Source organism: Vidua chalybeata, chromosome 9 (assembly GCF_026979565.1).
Source record: "Vidua chalybeata isolate OUT-0048 chromosome 9, bVidCha1 merged haplotype, whole genome shotgun sequence".
NCBI lineage: Eukaryota > Metazoa > Chordata > Aves > Passeriformes > Viduidae > Vidua > Vidua chalybeata.
This window is the reverse complement of record NC_071538.1, coordinates 21,906,520-21,920,430: the sequence shown is the minus strand read 5'-3', so window position 1 is coordinate 21,920,430 and position 13,911 is coordinate 21,906,520. Positions and strand designations below refer to the sequence as shown.

Here is a 13,911-nt window from a genome sequence, read left to right as displayed (position 1 = left end):
CGTACTTGGTTAAGCCTAAACCAGATGGCATCACCTGGCTGATTCCACGGCAAATTTCAGACAGTACTGCAGATTTTCAAAGCTGAACACAAAGACAATTGGCTCATTGAGCAACTTGGCATTTTTTGCATATGCATTTACTGTATTATTACAGAATTCCTAATCACATCATTAAGAAACACGAAAAGCCTAGATATATTTTATCTTTAGGTTTTTTTATTATTATTATTTCAGAGGCACTTAATGTCTTACATTTACATAGCGCCATTTCCCCCTCCAAAACACTTTACAGTATTTACACACAGGAATGTTTCCCACCGTTGAAATGCAGCCATCTGACTATTTCCAGTACCATCTTCAAAGCACCAGCAATTTGAGACTGAAAGTATTCATCAGTATGTTGTCTATTAAGGTAGTTCAGAATTCCATTTCATGAACTTCCAACTTGTGCTATTAAAGAAACATCACTAAAATAAAGTATCACAGTGCAATTCTGCAACAGGACTGAGACTTTGAACATTTTCATTAGATTTTTTTACAATCTCTCATTAGATCAAGTCTATCTCAAACACTTTAATGTAAGGCCTTTTAAGAATATAATTCTGAAATATCATTCTTTTTTATATTTTCTTTATAAGCCTCCTTACAATCAAGCAGAGAAGAATATTTTTCTTTCCTTCCAGTATATTTAGAAACACCAAGTCCTGGCCCTAAGGAGACACCAGCATCCTCAGTTTCAACAAACTTCGTGGCACCTAAAAGCAAACCTATTCCTCCTTGGTTTTGGAGATGGATTTGTTTGTTTGCTTGTTGTTAGTTTTAAAAATAAATACAAGACTACACAAAATTCTGTTACATCCAGTAAAATTGTAAAGTACAATTGGGATTGGCTGCAGGGGGCAATGTAAGTGTGCTGTGTGTGGTTTTACTTGTTAGGATTAAAAACACATTAAAGTATCCCAAGTTTACTACTCCACTGCAAAAGACTGCCCCAATCACAAAGATCATAGCAACTTTCTCAGTTTCGAGAATTTTTTCTTTGTCTCTCTAAAAGGCTACTAAAACATCCCTTCCAAGAGAAGAAGCTGCATTTGTGCTGAGAACTTTGACAAAAAAATACCCCAAACCAAAAAACCATTCCACACCAACCTATCTGGCATCCCTATTTCCATGGTTGCACTTGGAAAAAGACTACGACCTCACGCAGAGCATGCTGCTACCTGCTATGTTATGGCTGATGTGAGAACCTGAACAAACAGGACCAAGAGATTAGTGAAATCAGGCACCTATCTGCCTTCCTGTAAAACAAGCACAAAAATTATTCTGGTACCTTATTCTCTTGAATATGCTGTACCTCAGAGAGAAGCTTTATGGTCTTCATTGATGCATTATACTCAGATTCTACTGTGGTCACTAGATTCTTGTACCAGGATAGCTGTTTGCATTTGAGTACTTTGAAAGAATACTGACAGATAGGGGCAAGAACTATGATAAAAGGAAAAAATTAACAGCTAGCAATTTCAACATGAAAGAAATTTACTAATCAAACTGGGTAAAAATTAACAAACAGCAGTGCATCCAAGTACATATTCATTTTATAAAAGGTAGGGGCTTTTTAAAATCGAAACCCTCGATAAAAGATCCACAAAGTACAGATGTATTGCATATTTTATGCATGCCTTCATGTAGTGCATTCCTATATTACATCTTACATGGAACATTAAAAAACTACTAGACCTTCACTGTACAACAGGTATTGTAATTTTTTTGTTTTAAAGCCTAAACAGCAATTCAGTTTGAATTATACCTTCCTATTCCCTGATCACAAAAAACACCTTGCTGCATTTATGCTTGTCAAAGTCAAATGACAATCACAGTAATCACTTGTATGGAAAAACAATTACAGTAAACTATTGTAAGAGTTTGGTTCCTTTGAGGGGATTTGGAAGCTGGAACAGGAAAACCAGCAAGGACTGGAGATCCTTACAAAACACAAAGAATCACTAGTAAACAATTTGTATCGGAAATCAAGAAACATTATGACAATAAAAGAATAAACGTGAAGAATGAAAGCATTGTTTCAGGCTTCACAGTCCAGAAGACCAAACAGAGAGTACCATTATCACTTGCCTTCAAATTTAGACGTGAAGGGCTGCTAAAACTGTAAGATCATCGCATTTTTTTGAAGAGGGAGAAAAGGAGGAACTTGGAAAAAGTAACTGCTGTGTTATAGGACTGAACACAGGACAACTGTCTGCTATTTCACAGATTAACATTTCTGAGCCCATTATAACCTCTACTGATTTGAGGAATGACTGGACCCACATTCTTTTCTCTGTTCCTTCTTGAGAGAGTAATTCATTTCTTCAGAGCTAAAAACATTCACAAGCTTCTTTGATACAGGGATCATCACTTTTTTTTTTAATCACCAGAAGGAATTATTTTTGTCTTTTAGTTTCAGTTCATCCTTTTTCAGCAAGGGCACATTGGCTACATCACAAGGTTTGGACAAGGAAAAGGCTCTTTCATTGAACAGGGCACAGGTCTGAAGATGGGACAATGTCCTGCACTGTGTGAGATCTCTCTGAAACATGCATAGAACAGAGCAAAAATCCAGGACTGCTTTGCAGGAACATGAGAGGTAGCAACCCTAATTTTAACAGGGCTTTTCACCGAAGGGAAAGAAGGTCTACAAAAGTCAAATCAGCCGATTTCAAATGGTTTGCATCCCAGGATGAATCAGGTTACACTAATTTAAGCCCAATTTAATTTAGGCAGGTTTTTAAACCACAAGAATAAGGACATTCTTAGTACGTATCAATAATTACACCAACATATACACAATTAGCAATATCCTACATAATAGTAAATGCTTAACAAGCTGAGTAATTTTATGGTACATTGTCTGACATTCTACATATTTCCTGTAATCATTAATCTCTAGCAGTTCAGTTCATGACTTTAAGATCCAAATTCAACTGTGTCTTCAGTTATTTTCTTGAACTCATAGTTTCCTCGGCCATCCATATGCAAGTAGAACTGAAAAAAACCAACATATGTTATTAACTAAAAATTACTAGCTCTATAAAGACCTAAATAAATTATATATTGAAGTACTTTTTAAAATCTTTAATAAACATTTAAAAAGTTCTAGCAAAATCTTAAACTCAGAGGCTAAGCTGCTCCCACCTCACACGGCATTAAATTCACCTGCCTCTGTAAAAATGTCAAACTCTATTTTTGCATATCATACAGCAGTCTGCTAATAGCCACATCTACACTTAACACTGTTCTCTTGGGTTTTGTGTCATTATACTTAGGGCACAGATTCATCCCCGTGTATGAATTCAGTATTTTTATCCACAGGTACAGTCTGTCTGCATAAAAAGAACAGTAAAATCTTAGTTTGCAATAAGAAAGTCCATGTCTTAGAAACTTTTTTTTTAAAGTATAAATGTATTAGATATAATGAAAGCAAAAAAATCCATGCTGCTTACTGAATTCTAGTTCAAGGACTTTTCTGAGTCTATGAAAGACTTTAGCAAGCCTCTCATATTTTATAGATACTTTTAAAATTTTTGGATAGCATTTCATAACTAAAAGCATAAGAATATTTCAAAAAGTAAAATGAGATTATGAAAAGTAAAACCTTATAAAAACCCAAACAGAACATGAGCTATTAGGATGTAAAATGATAACACCTCGAATCACCAAGTCAATTTCATACAGTCAGTCAATAAAACCCAGAAATATTCTTAATAAAGCTAAGATTACATACATCATGATGTTTCCAGAGTGATTTCCTGTGGGAAACAGTGAAGAGAGTGATGCCAACCTATAGGACAAAAATACCCACAAAACAGTTAATTCTTCTCATGGCTAAGGTGTTATTAGTTTTTCAGTATTGTATCAGATCTTAAATTCATAACCACAAACTTCCAGACTATTATTAACACTATACATATATAGCTTTTATTACATGATTTTGTGAGGCAGGGTTGGAGGGGGGAGCAATCAGGAGGGATTTATAATTTTTAATTTATTTCACTATCCTTTTGCTTCTAAAGATTTGTCAAACATAGAATTAACTGAGTGAAAGAGGCAAGGCAGGAGGCAGGTAAAACAATAAAGCTGGTGAATAAAGGAATTTTAACAACAACAAAAAAAAAATCCCAAATCCACAAAAGCAATAATCAATTACACACTTAGAGTGACAATTTAAAGTGAATAACCTTCCTTTGTTTCCTTTCAACCTAGCCAACTATTCATCCCCAACAGTAGGAGCAAGGACAAAATGACTCTGATGATAAAGCAAGATAACATTTTTTCTTTCTGCAAGGACAGCCTAATCAGGAATTCTATTTTTTCAGCAATATGCACTAGCCACTTGGCCACTTTGCACTAGCCACTTTGACAAGCACAAATGAATATTCATGTTAATAGAATAAGAAGCATATGAAAAATAGACTTTAAAAATTGTCAGGGTATTGATAGCAATGTGGTAAAATCAGTTCATGAAATAATGCTCTTTCTCCTGCAGAGTCCTCACCTAATGTCCATTCACTACTCCAGAGGGCTCCTTCAGTTTCAAGCACATATTTCAGTGGATGCACAGCTTTGCTCCGCTATCATTCTGGAATACTGCTACTCAGTAACTAATGTCATTTCAAGCCCTTTATTTCCCAGACTCAGGTGTGAAATTGAATCTTTTTGATTTCACATAGCACTATAGAGAATCTGAAATGGTGAGTTTTAGAGGACAAGGCAACACAAAGCTATATTTAACATCATTATATCTTCCTAGAGTGCTTGGCTTTTCGTATCTCAAAATAGATGGAAATGTTAACTTCCAACCTTTTACTTCTGTTGCCCTGGCCAAAAGAAGCCTTTTGAAGAAGAAAGCATTCTACAATTTTAGATTATTTGGTCCTAACTTGACATTCTACGACTCTATCTGGAAAAGTAAGGTTACTTAGCAATTAGTAAGAGACCTCTGTATATCATAGAGGCTAAATGTACACGTAAATTATCCTGGGACTACAAAATGATTAGTGAATTCTAGTGTGCATAAAATTGTATGCCCCTCTAAGCTTTTTTCCAGATTTTTAAAAAAACTTTTAGTGTGAATTAGGCATAAGGAAGAGTGAACCTTGTACCATTTTACATTTCTTGTTAATGTACAGAGAGATAATTCCAGAAACAAAGAGCTCACCTTTCGGCAGTGGCTGTAAATGTAGCCCTCTACATCCACACTAACAGCACTCGTGCACTCATCCAGAATTGCAAACTGGGGCTTGTGATAGAACAGCCTTGCCATCTGGAATGCAAGCCAAAAAAAGGGATACTGTGGATACAGAACTACCAGCAATGGTGCAGTGTTAGAAGTTAAACTAAGAATTAGTGTCCAAAAATCTACTATAGAAAAGCAATTAAGTTGGTACCCACTGAAACCTGAAAACATCCAAAAACTGCACATTATCTTATATATTTTTTTTTATTCAAGACTATTTTAGAAATTCTGTTTATACTATGAAAGCACAAGACATGGTGAAAGGATGTTTAAAAGCCAGTATTTACTTTTAAATTTTGAGTACAAAGCCCACTATTTTCAGTTGTTCTCTCAGTATTTAGGTATTTCATATTTTGGGAGTTTCTTCTAAGTCAAATACTAATATTTAATAAATAAAAATAGCTTACAGTTCAGATTTTATTTTTTACTTATGTTCTGCATTTGTTAAGCATTTATGCTTTTGAGACATACTGCCATTCTCTGTTTTTCTCCCCCGCTGAGTACATCCATCCAGTCCTGAACACTATCCCAGCCTCCTTCACGTTCCAAGATTTGACCCAACTGGACATTATCCAAGTACTCCTTCAGCACCTTTTATGGAAACAGGAATGACAAATAAAAAAAGCTATAAAGGATTATACCATAACATTATCAACCCTAGTAAATATTAAGAGTCCTATTAAATGCAGTGCTTTTCATAGCAGTTTCAGTATTTCTGAATTGGAAGCATTACTCATCCTGAGCAAGACAAAGGGTTAATGAACTAATTATCATTACCTGGTCAGAAATCCCTTTCTTTTTCTGATCTTCCAAAGTATCTGGATATATAACTTGATCTCTGAGCGTTCCAAGAGTCATGTATGGTCTCTGAGATACAATTAGAACCAAAAAGATATGTCAAATATTGCTACACCTAGTCAAAGTACAAAGAAAGAGATTACTGTCAAGTACTTGGTCTCACCTGAGGAACATAGAACAGTTTTCCTCTTACAGGTTTTGTTAAACGCCCACCAAACAAAGGCCACAACTGCAAAAGGAAAAAGATAAAAACTTGACAAAAAAGTCCAATCACAAACATGCTTTTTCTTCTCTCCTGTTTGTTTTATAAAGTTCCCTTACCTCACCAAGAACACGGAACAGGGAGCTCTTCCCACACCCATTTGGCCCACAAATCAGCACATTTGCACCAGATCTAACCTAAAATTGCAAAGCCAGCACATAAAATGGAAATGGCAGTGAGAAAGTATTGCTGAAAGTTTCTACAATCAATAAGACAATCTAGTATCATCATATGTTTCTACACAACTTTCTGACATTACAATGAGCAATTTCCAGCAAAAATTAGGTTTTTTCTCCAACTGGTTTAGCACCAACTACAGGTGGAAGAAAATGCACTTTAGTTTATTTATTAGATAAAAACTTTTTTGGATAAAATAGCTTATTGCCTTTTTTATAAACTAACATGACTATTTGTTTGCACTTTTCTTATAAATAGGATGACCTTTGAAGCTATCATCTTCCCTTGAAAATTTTTTATTACTATTGTTTACTATGATACTAAAAACCTTACCTCAAAGTTAAGGTCTTCAATCAAAACATCTCCATTAGGTGTCACCAATGGAACATGATCAAACCTGTATGTATTGCAAAGTTAAAAAAGAAAAGATAACAGTTGTCTAAAAGAAGCTAATACTGCATGTTTACTTGAGAGATTTAAGGCACTGGGAAACATCTCAGTACTTCATTCACTTTCCAACTATTAAGAGCTTAAGGAAGTTCTTGAAACCCTAGCTTTTAAACATCTACATCTACAGGCTTGGTTTTATCCCCTGTATTTGTTTTTTGAACCCTTTGGTCTCCAAAACATCTTGTGGATATAAACCTACATTTAAGGATGCATGGCCTCCTAGTAGTGAAGTATATCTCACTAGTTCTACAACATGCAATGAATGACTTCTCTGCTCACCTCCCCCTTGCCTTTTTTTTTAATGAATTAAAATAGCTATATCATCTCTTTTCCCCCTTCCTTCCTGTCTTTCCCCTCTATTTCCCGATCTGCTTTCCACATTGTCCAGATTGAGATTATTTGATCTTTTAACTGGCTGTATTGAATGCCTTTAAGTACTAGTGCTATGTCAGTGCCACATTCCTCAGACTGCAGAGAATGTAGGAACATCAAGTACAAGTACATAAACGAAATTTCTAAGCATGCAGAACTAAAAGCAAGTACCTTCTAAATGAGTAGAAACTTGCCCCTGATCTTTACAGTTGAATTATATAATGGAATAAAGTCCATAACTAACATATTTCTAAAGGAAACAAGATGGTCTGAGAAGTCATATTCTAAAGAACAGTAGGAATGTTACCGAAAACACCAAGCCCAGAGAGCAGAGTATGTCTTCTAATATGAGAGGATAAGGATTGGCTAACAGAACAGAAATGCTGAGTGGGTGTGAGGTGGAATTACTAATAAATAAATTAAAGTTCAACAGGAACTGCAAATTGTAATAATGGGTATTCAGACCTCTATTAATGGTTGCAGAGAGAAAGACTTAAAAAAAGTCTACATTAAAAATACTGAACTATTGAACTTGGGGAAACTTCGTAAACATACTTGATAAGGTTATCACTGTTGATAATTTCTCCAGATCCAGGTATCAAAGACAAAGGTTGCTTTTTATCTCCATCTTAAATAAAGAAAAATGTATTAGTGACTGAAATGCTACACAGAGATGACATGTTGCATATTATATCACATCTACCTTTTTCTTGTGATATCATTGTACGCTGATATTTGCCACTGTTCAAGTCCTTCAGAACCTGCATTAATTCCGTGATACGAGCTGTGAAACTTAAAAGAAAAAACATTCACAGAAGGTCTAATAAGAACTCTGTCAAACTGCTAAAATGACAAAGTTAGTTAACCCAGCACGGAAGCAGAATGTTTACTTTAGAGTTGCACCAGGTTGTCTAATAAGCACCATATTTTAAAAGCTACTTTTCCTTTTTCTGTAATAGCTAAATTTTACTTCTTACAATGTCTTACAATGTAAAAAAAAGTTTGGTAAATAATCAATACATAATTGATTTAAGAGCATTTGATAACACTCAAACTCCATGCTAGTACTATCAAGATGTGAAATTTCTAGTGGACGTAATTAGCACATCTTCAGATGTGTTTTCAGGATAAAATGTTTTTAATTGCTGAATTTTTAGCATGCTGCAAGGAACAAAGCCCATAAGCTAATTTTTATTCTACAATCAGTTTCTGAAATTGAGATGAGAAAGATTCTTACAATTAATCTTACCCAGCCAATCTTGTCATTTCACGGCCTGCTAGGACTATTCTGCCCAAAGCTTGAGACATTCTCAGTAGCATTCTTCCACTTTGGTAGTAATCCTAGAGTAGAAGAAAGTTTCTTTACGTGGACTAACAAAATTTAAAACCTAGAGGTTGTTTTAATTCTGGTCTATTTACCTCCAAAAGTTCTGCATGAGTGCTATTCTGATGACGGGGATCAGACAGGTTCAAAAATGGACGACTAACAACCAGGTAGCCAACCACAGTGGCAAGGTCTGCAGTTTAAGAATAAATATTACGCTGCACATTAATTGAAACAGTAAGGAAAAAGACATTTCTTATGTAAAAAGTTTGTTTTGTTATTTATAGGAATCCATTAGCACTTGACACACACTTACATTTGGCAATGATAGTATCAATGAAACCCATAGAGAACCGGAAGAGGATGAAATTATGCAAGTGTTCCACCTGGTAAGTTACAGAAGAAAGAAGTTCAAACTCTACCAGTACCTGTTTTACTATCTTTTATTAGACATTTGGTTCCAAACAGTTATGTTTCAGTACTTCAGATATATTAACATGCCTCTAAGTGTCTGTACAAGAGTCCCTGCTGGCAAAAACTTGCATTTGTGATCAAAACAACCTACACATGAAACTAAAGAGTGACAACAATAATTGTGGTGGGTGACAAGGAGGTAAGTGGCAAGAGAAAGGCCATTCACAGAAACTTCTGTTCTGCTTATAGCCTACCAACTAATTTTTTAATCAAATGAAAGTAGCAGCAAAAACAACAAGCCACTCTAAGTAAATTTTTATTAACACATGTCAAGAATCATCACTATAGAATTAATTAAGTTTTGCTTAAAATGTTTTAAGAAATAAAAGAGGCTTACCAGCTTACGGAAAGTCTTGTGAATAGTCTGTTTTTCTCTCAAGTTTCCATTATAAAAAGCAATTTCCTCACTAAAAAGAAACAAACAAAAATAATGCAACTTCATTTTGTTAAACACATTTTTTGAAGAAAGTCAGCCATAAAATATGAATATAGCACTTTCAGTTACTTTATGAAATAAGAGTTTGTACTTTTTCACAACAGTAGAACACAGAATTATTATACCCCACTCAGTCTTGACTATGGAATATAATGCACATACAAATTACTTTACAGTACATAAAGATGCAAACACTTGGCTCAGACCTGATAGCATCATACTTCCCAAGTATATTTTAACACACAAGTTCCATTTACCCCACAGTATAGTCACTTATATCTCAGCAGCCATGCAAGTGTATACCTGTTTGTAATGAGCCGGGAGTTGACATATCTGTACTCCCCTTCATACTTTTGTTCTATAATAGTCATCTTGCCAATTGGTCTCCTTAAACGTGTAAGGAAAAATCCTGAAATAATCAAGTACGCCATCATGCTAGCTGGACCCTGTGAATATCAAAAAAGAATAAAAGCTTAGGTGGTCTCAAATGACAGTATCTCTATCCAAAGTGCCCAGAAAGCATGAATCCCTTAGTTCTCACCTCCTGGGTACCTATGTTGCCAGTTCAATTACATTTGCAATTCTCATCATGTCACCTTCTTTGGTGCTGTAGATACTACTTTACTAATTTTATTAATTCTCTGTCCCTAGACGTCCTTCCCACCCCAGCCTTCTATTCAGGTTTTTATCATCACCCAGTGTGACCTGTCCCCTACTGTCCTAGTTTATTTCATTAATGATTTACTGGTACCCTCCCATTTTTTCTCCCTCCTTTCTGCCTACTTCTTTTTCTTTACATTTGCTGAAGTGTCACACAGCAGTCAATATTTCACTCCCACTGTCTGCTATACATGTTTCCTGTTCTCTCAAGCAGTCCTGGATCCTAAGTTCCCATAAACGACAGACAGATGACTAAATACCACTGAAGCATGGAATGGCATAAACTGAATTTGGCATCAACTGCACACAATAACTACTACAGAGAGCAGAACAAAGACATCTGAGACTGATAGTTACCAAGGTTCAGTTAAGCCTTACTGCAAGCCTGTCTCAACAAAACTTGCACCATGTGACCCACAGCTACTCCTTTTCAACTCTTGAACATTTTTGATAATGCATCATTTCACTGATTTGAAGAATTAATTCTGCAATTATTCAGCTTATCGAGTCTTACAGCTCAATGCAAGAAATGGTTCCCCCTCACAGAGGCTGCACAGAAACAGAAAACCTATTTTCACCTTTAAATGCAATTCATGCAAGACATAAACAGTTAAAAGGCTGTTGCACTAAATAGGATTTCCAAATAAGTACTAGAAGAAAATAAAAAACTTTCTTGGTCCTTCAAATTGTTGATCAAATGCCTGAAAATACTGGTTTTTATTTTGCTTGCCTCCAAATAGAGGGCACTAAAGCACACAAAACATTAGGTGTAAATGCCTATTTTCAGTATAGCCCTTCAAATGATGTAGGAATCCACAACTACCACCTAGAGTTTTCCTCAGATTCCAAACAGGTACAAGGCTATAACCAAAGAAGGGAAAATGTGCTTATAGTTCTATAAAAACCCACTCAATTTACCTGTGCTCCTATTGCACTTGTTAGCTTGAAGATGTACAGAACTATATCCAAGAAGGGCTGTAAGAAGCATAGGAAAAAAGCCTTAGAACACAAACACAAAACTAATATAAAACAGTCCAGAAGCCATGTACCACCCCAAGAACAGTTACAGCTCTGTACTAAAATACTGGCTAGTCTATTATACAAACTAGAAGCTAAGACAAAAGGATTCTCAGCCACATGACTTTTTCCTGAAAACATTGGCTCTAGAATTGAACATAAAACCATCATGATCATCAGGTAAATACATACCATATGAAAAGAGTATTTTGCTATTTTAGGTCTGTAATGACACTCTGCTCACTTATCAAAGGTGGACTAGAACCCATAAAAATTTAACTGAAGTAATTATGAGAAATATGGGATGAAAAGTTAATGCCATATATTTGGCTGCGTCCCTGATAGGAGGAACATTCCTAAGTTCTATAACCTCCCTCACTAAGCTAAAACAGCTGAACTACAGGTTTTGTAGTCAGAAGGTTTTGAACAAAGTAACTTGCAGTTTATTTATACTCAGCTTGCATGAAACACATAGCATGAAAAAAATTTAGTCTAAAAATGTCAACAGTATTCTTATTCACTACCCAATCACCTTAAAATTCACACCAGAAACAGGGAAAAGCTTATGCAACCACACCTCCCTACACACAGAAATATTTGTGTGTAACTGAGAGCTAGCCATTGCTTTTCTCCTGAAAACTATCTACCTGAGAGAGCAAAGTCATCACTGTTCATCTGCAAAAGAATGCTGTATGTTCTTTAAAGAAAATTTAATACAAATTATAACAACTTGCAACAGTGCTTTGGTCATGAAAGCCACAAAGAGTGTGAAACCATACAGCATCATAAACAATTTTTTTAGGATCATACTCCAAGCAATCCACATACAAATGCACCTAATTGTTGTGAGCTGACATCCCCACCCTAAATGGCTACAGCTACTACTCAAAGTTGTCTCTCATAAGACTTACCTTGCTAAGGTTTGAGTACAGGTCCACTACACTATTACAGAATTTTTCCACGTCCTGTGTAAGGAGTTGATCTGGATTAGCTATTCTGTTGTCCAGATTTCCCATTTTGTAGTACGTATAAGCTCTGAAACAAAACAACTGCTAAGTGGCAGGAAAAAAAAAAAAAATCATTACCTGGGATCTGAAATAACTGGGACACCTTTGCTTCATACAGCTGAGATGCTAAGTAAGGCAAATATTACTGTATGGAATCAACGTAGCTTGTGCTTTTACCTGACTAAATCCACTTTAAATGCTGCAGGATTGTTTAGGTATTTAAGCTTCAGGATGTCTGAGCTGAAGCTCAGGCTCATGCTGTGCTGCTACTGAACTTAGAAAACCCTCACAACACTCTACTATAGCACATCTGACAACCAAAATTCAGTACAGAAGGAGCTACTCAAGTTCAGGCATCCAATTCAGCCTTCACCATATGAAGGCACCTGAAGTACTTTGGAATCTGACCCAATCATGGAAGTGCATTTTTTCCCCCAACCGAGCCAACTTCACTACCTTTGTATCTATGGCATATACAACCTGGATAAGCCACTCACCCTCAACTGCAAGTTAATTGCAACCTTGCAACCTTCTTACTGTGTACTTAAAAGTACTTGAATCAACTTCTAAAATCTGTAGACAAGGTGTTACTTACTTAAGATATTCTTCATAGAGATATCTGGTAAGTCTTACTCGGAAGCAGAGTTTCAGCTCATTTAGACCATACTTCAGGAAGTTATTTACTAAAGAGATCTAAAATAAGAGACAATAACAAGAGCAAGACAAAACTAAGACAAAACTAACAAGAGCAAATAAACTTAGATCAATTTGCAGTGTAAATTGTGTAAACACTTTAAAACAGATCAATTCTCCCCTTAAAGTCAATAATGTTATAAACACACCTAAGACCAATCAGACAGTGTCTACTTAGGTTTCTGTCTCCAGGTCCCAGTGGATCTCACCACTTAAGATAAAATACATTTGTATTATATATTTTCAGCTCTTCTGATAAACTCTAGAAAAGAGCCACCACTTTACAATCACTGCCTTAAATCTGTCAACTAGTTTTAAAATTTATTGCAAACCAGATAGCAACAATTATTTCTATCTGGTGCAGCTCAGAGATGTCAATAAGCTGAAGCAAAGTTAAAGAGTGGAAGAAAGCATAACAGATCTGTGAAAAATGTAATAAATATAAAAATTAAATTCTAAAAAAAAAAATCTTCATCTTCAATGGTGCCAAAAGAATCCCAAACCTATAGTCAAAATTGCCATCGACAAAACTAACCCGAAAACCCAAACATAGCTGTTAAAAAAACAGCTGCTACCAATAAGGAAATATGCTGATAAAGTCTCCCACACACTGGAGGCAGAAAATTAAATATGTTTTCATACAGACCTGTATGTAAAACAACTAATTTCCATAGGTTTTAAGACACTCTTTGTTAGAGATCTTTTCTTCAAAATTTTAATTTACATTTAAAGTATGTTCTACTAATAGGTCAGCACAAGAAAGGCACTTACAGCAGGCATTGCAGCAATGAAGTTGAACAAGTATTTCTTGAAATCTTTTCTGCTGCGGCCAATGATAGCACTGTAAATGACCACCAGCTAAGAGTCAGTTACAAGAGAAATAACGAAGTACAAACTTGCATGTCTTAAGTGGATAAACTCTCAGGGGACCACATAGAGAAAAAAAAAATC

At 35.5% G+C, this 13,911-nt stretch overlaps 1 protein-coding gene across 2 annotated transcripts in view; it reads right to left on the bottom strand.

The window, feature by feature from the left end:
• Nucleotides 1–194: 194 nt before the first annotated feature.
• The window catches only part of ABCD3 (ATP binding cassette subfamily D member 3), a 28,609-nt gene continuing 14,892 nt past the window's right edge, over nucleotides 195–13,911 (bottom strand). For both annotated transcript variants that reach the window (XM_053950870.1, XM_053950871.1), the window contains exons 5-23: nucleotides 13,732–13,801; nucleotides 12,863–12,960; nucleotides 12,172–12,295; nucleotides 11,162–11,218; nucleotides 9,887–10,029; nucleotides 9,485–9,554; nucleotides 8,990–9,059; nucleotides 8,769–8,866; nucleotides 8,599–8,690; nucleotides 8,053–8,141; nucleotides 7,905–7,977; nucleotides 6,861–6,924; nucleotides 6,410–6,487; nucleotides 6,252–6,317; nucleotides 6,068–6,157; nucleotides 5,762–5,881; nucleotides 5,213–5,317; nucleotides 3,779–3,835; nucleotides 195–3,039 (exon numbers count right to left, since the gene is read on the bottom strand). In XM_053950870.1, the coding sequence (XP_053806845.1) occupies nucleotides 2,962–3,039; nucleotides 3,779–3,835; nucleotides 5,213–5,317; nucleotides 5,762–5,881; nucleotides 6,068–6,157; nucleotides 6,252–6,317; nucleotides 6,410–6,487; nucleotides 6,861–6,924; nucleotides 7,905–7,977; nucleotides 8,053–8,141; nucleotides 8,599–8,690; nucleotides 8,769–8,866; nucleotides 8,990–9,059; nucleotides 9,485–9,554; nucleotides 9,887–10,029; nucleotides 11,162–11,218; nucleotides 12,172–12,295; nucleotides 12,863–12,960; nucleotides 13,732–13,801 (1,642 nt within the window). In that variant the 3' untranslated portion in view covers nucleotides 195–2,961. The remainder of the gene's footprint in view (nucleotides 3,040–3,778; nucleotides 3,836–5,212; nucleotides 5,318–5,761; nucleotides 5,882–6,067; nucleotides 6,158–6,251; nucleotides 6,318–6,409; nucleotides 6,488–6,860; nucleotides 6,925–7,904; nucleotides 7,978–8,052; nucleotides 8,142–8,598; nucleotides 8,691–8,768; nucleotides 8,867–8,989; nucleotides 9,060–9,484; nucleotides 9,555–9,886; nucleotides 10,030–11,161; nucleotides 11,219–12,171; nucleotides 12,296–12,862; nucleotides 12,961–13,731; nucleotides 13,802–13,911) is intronic.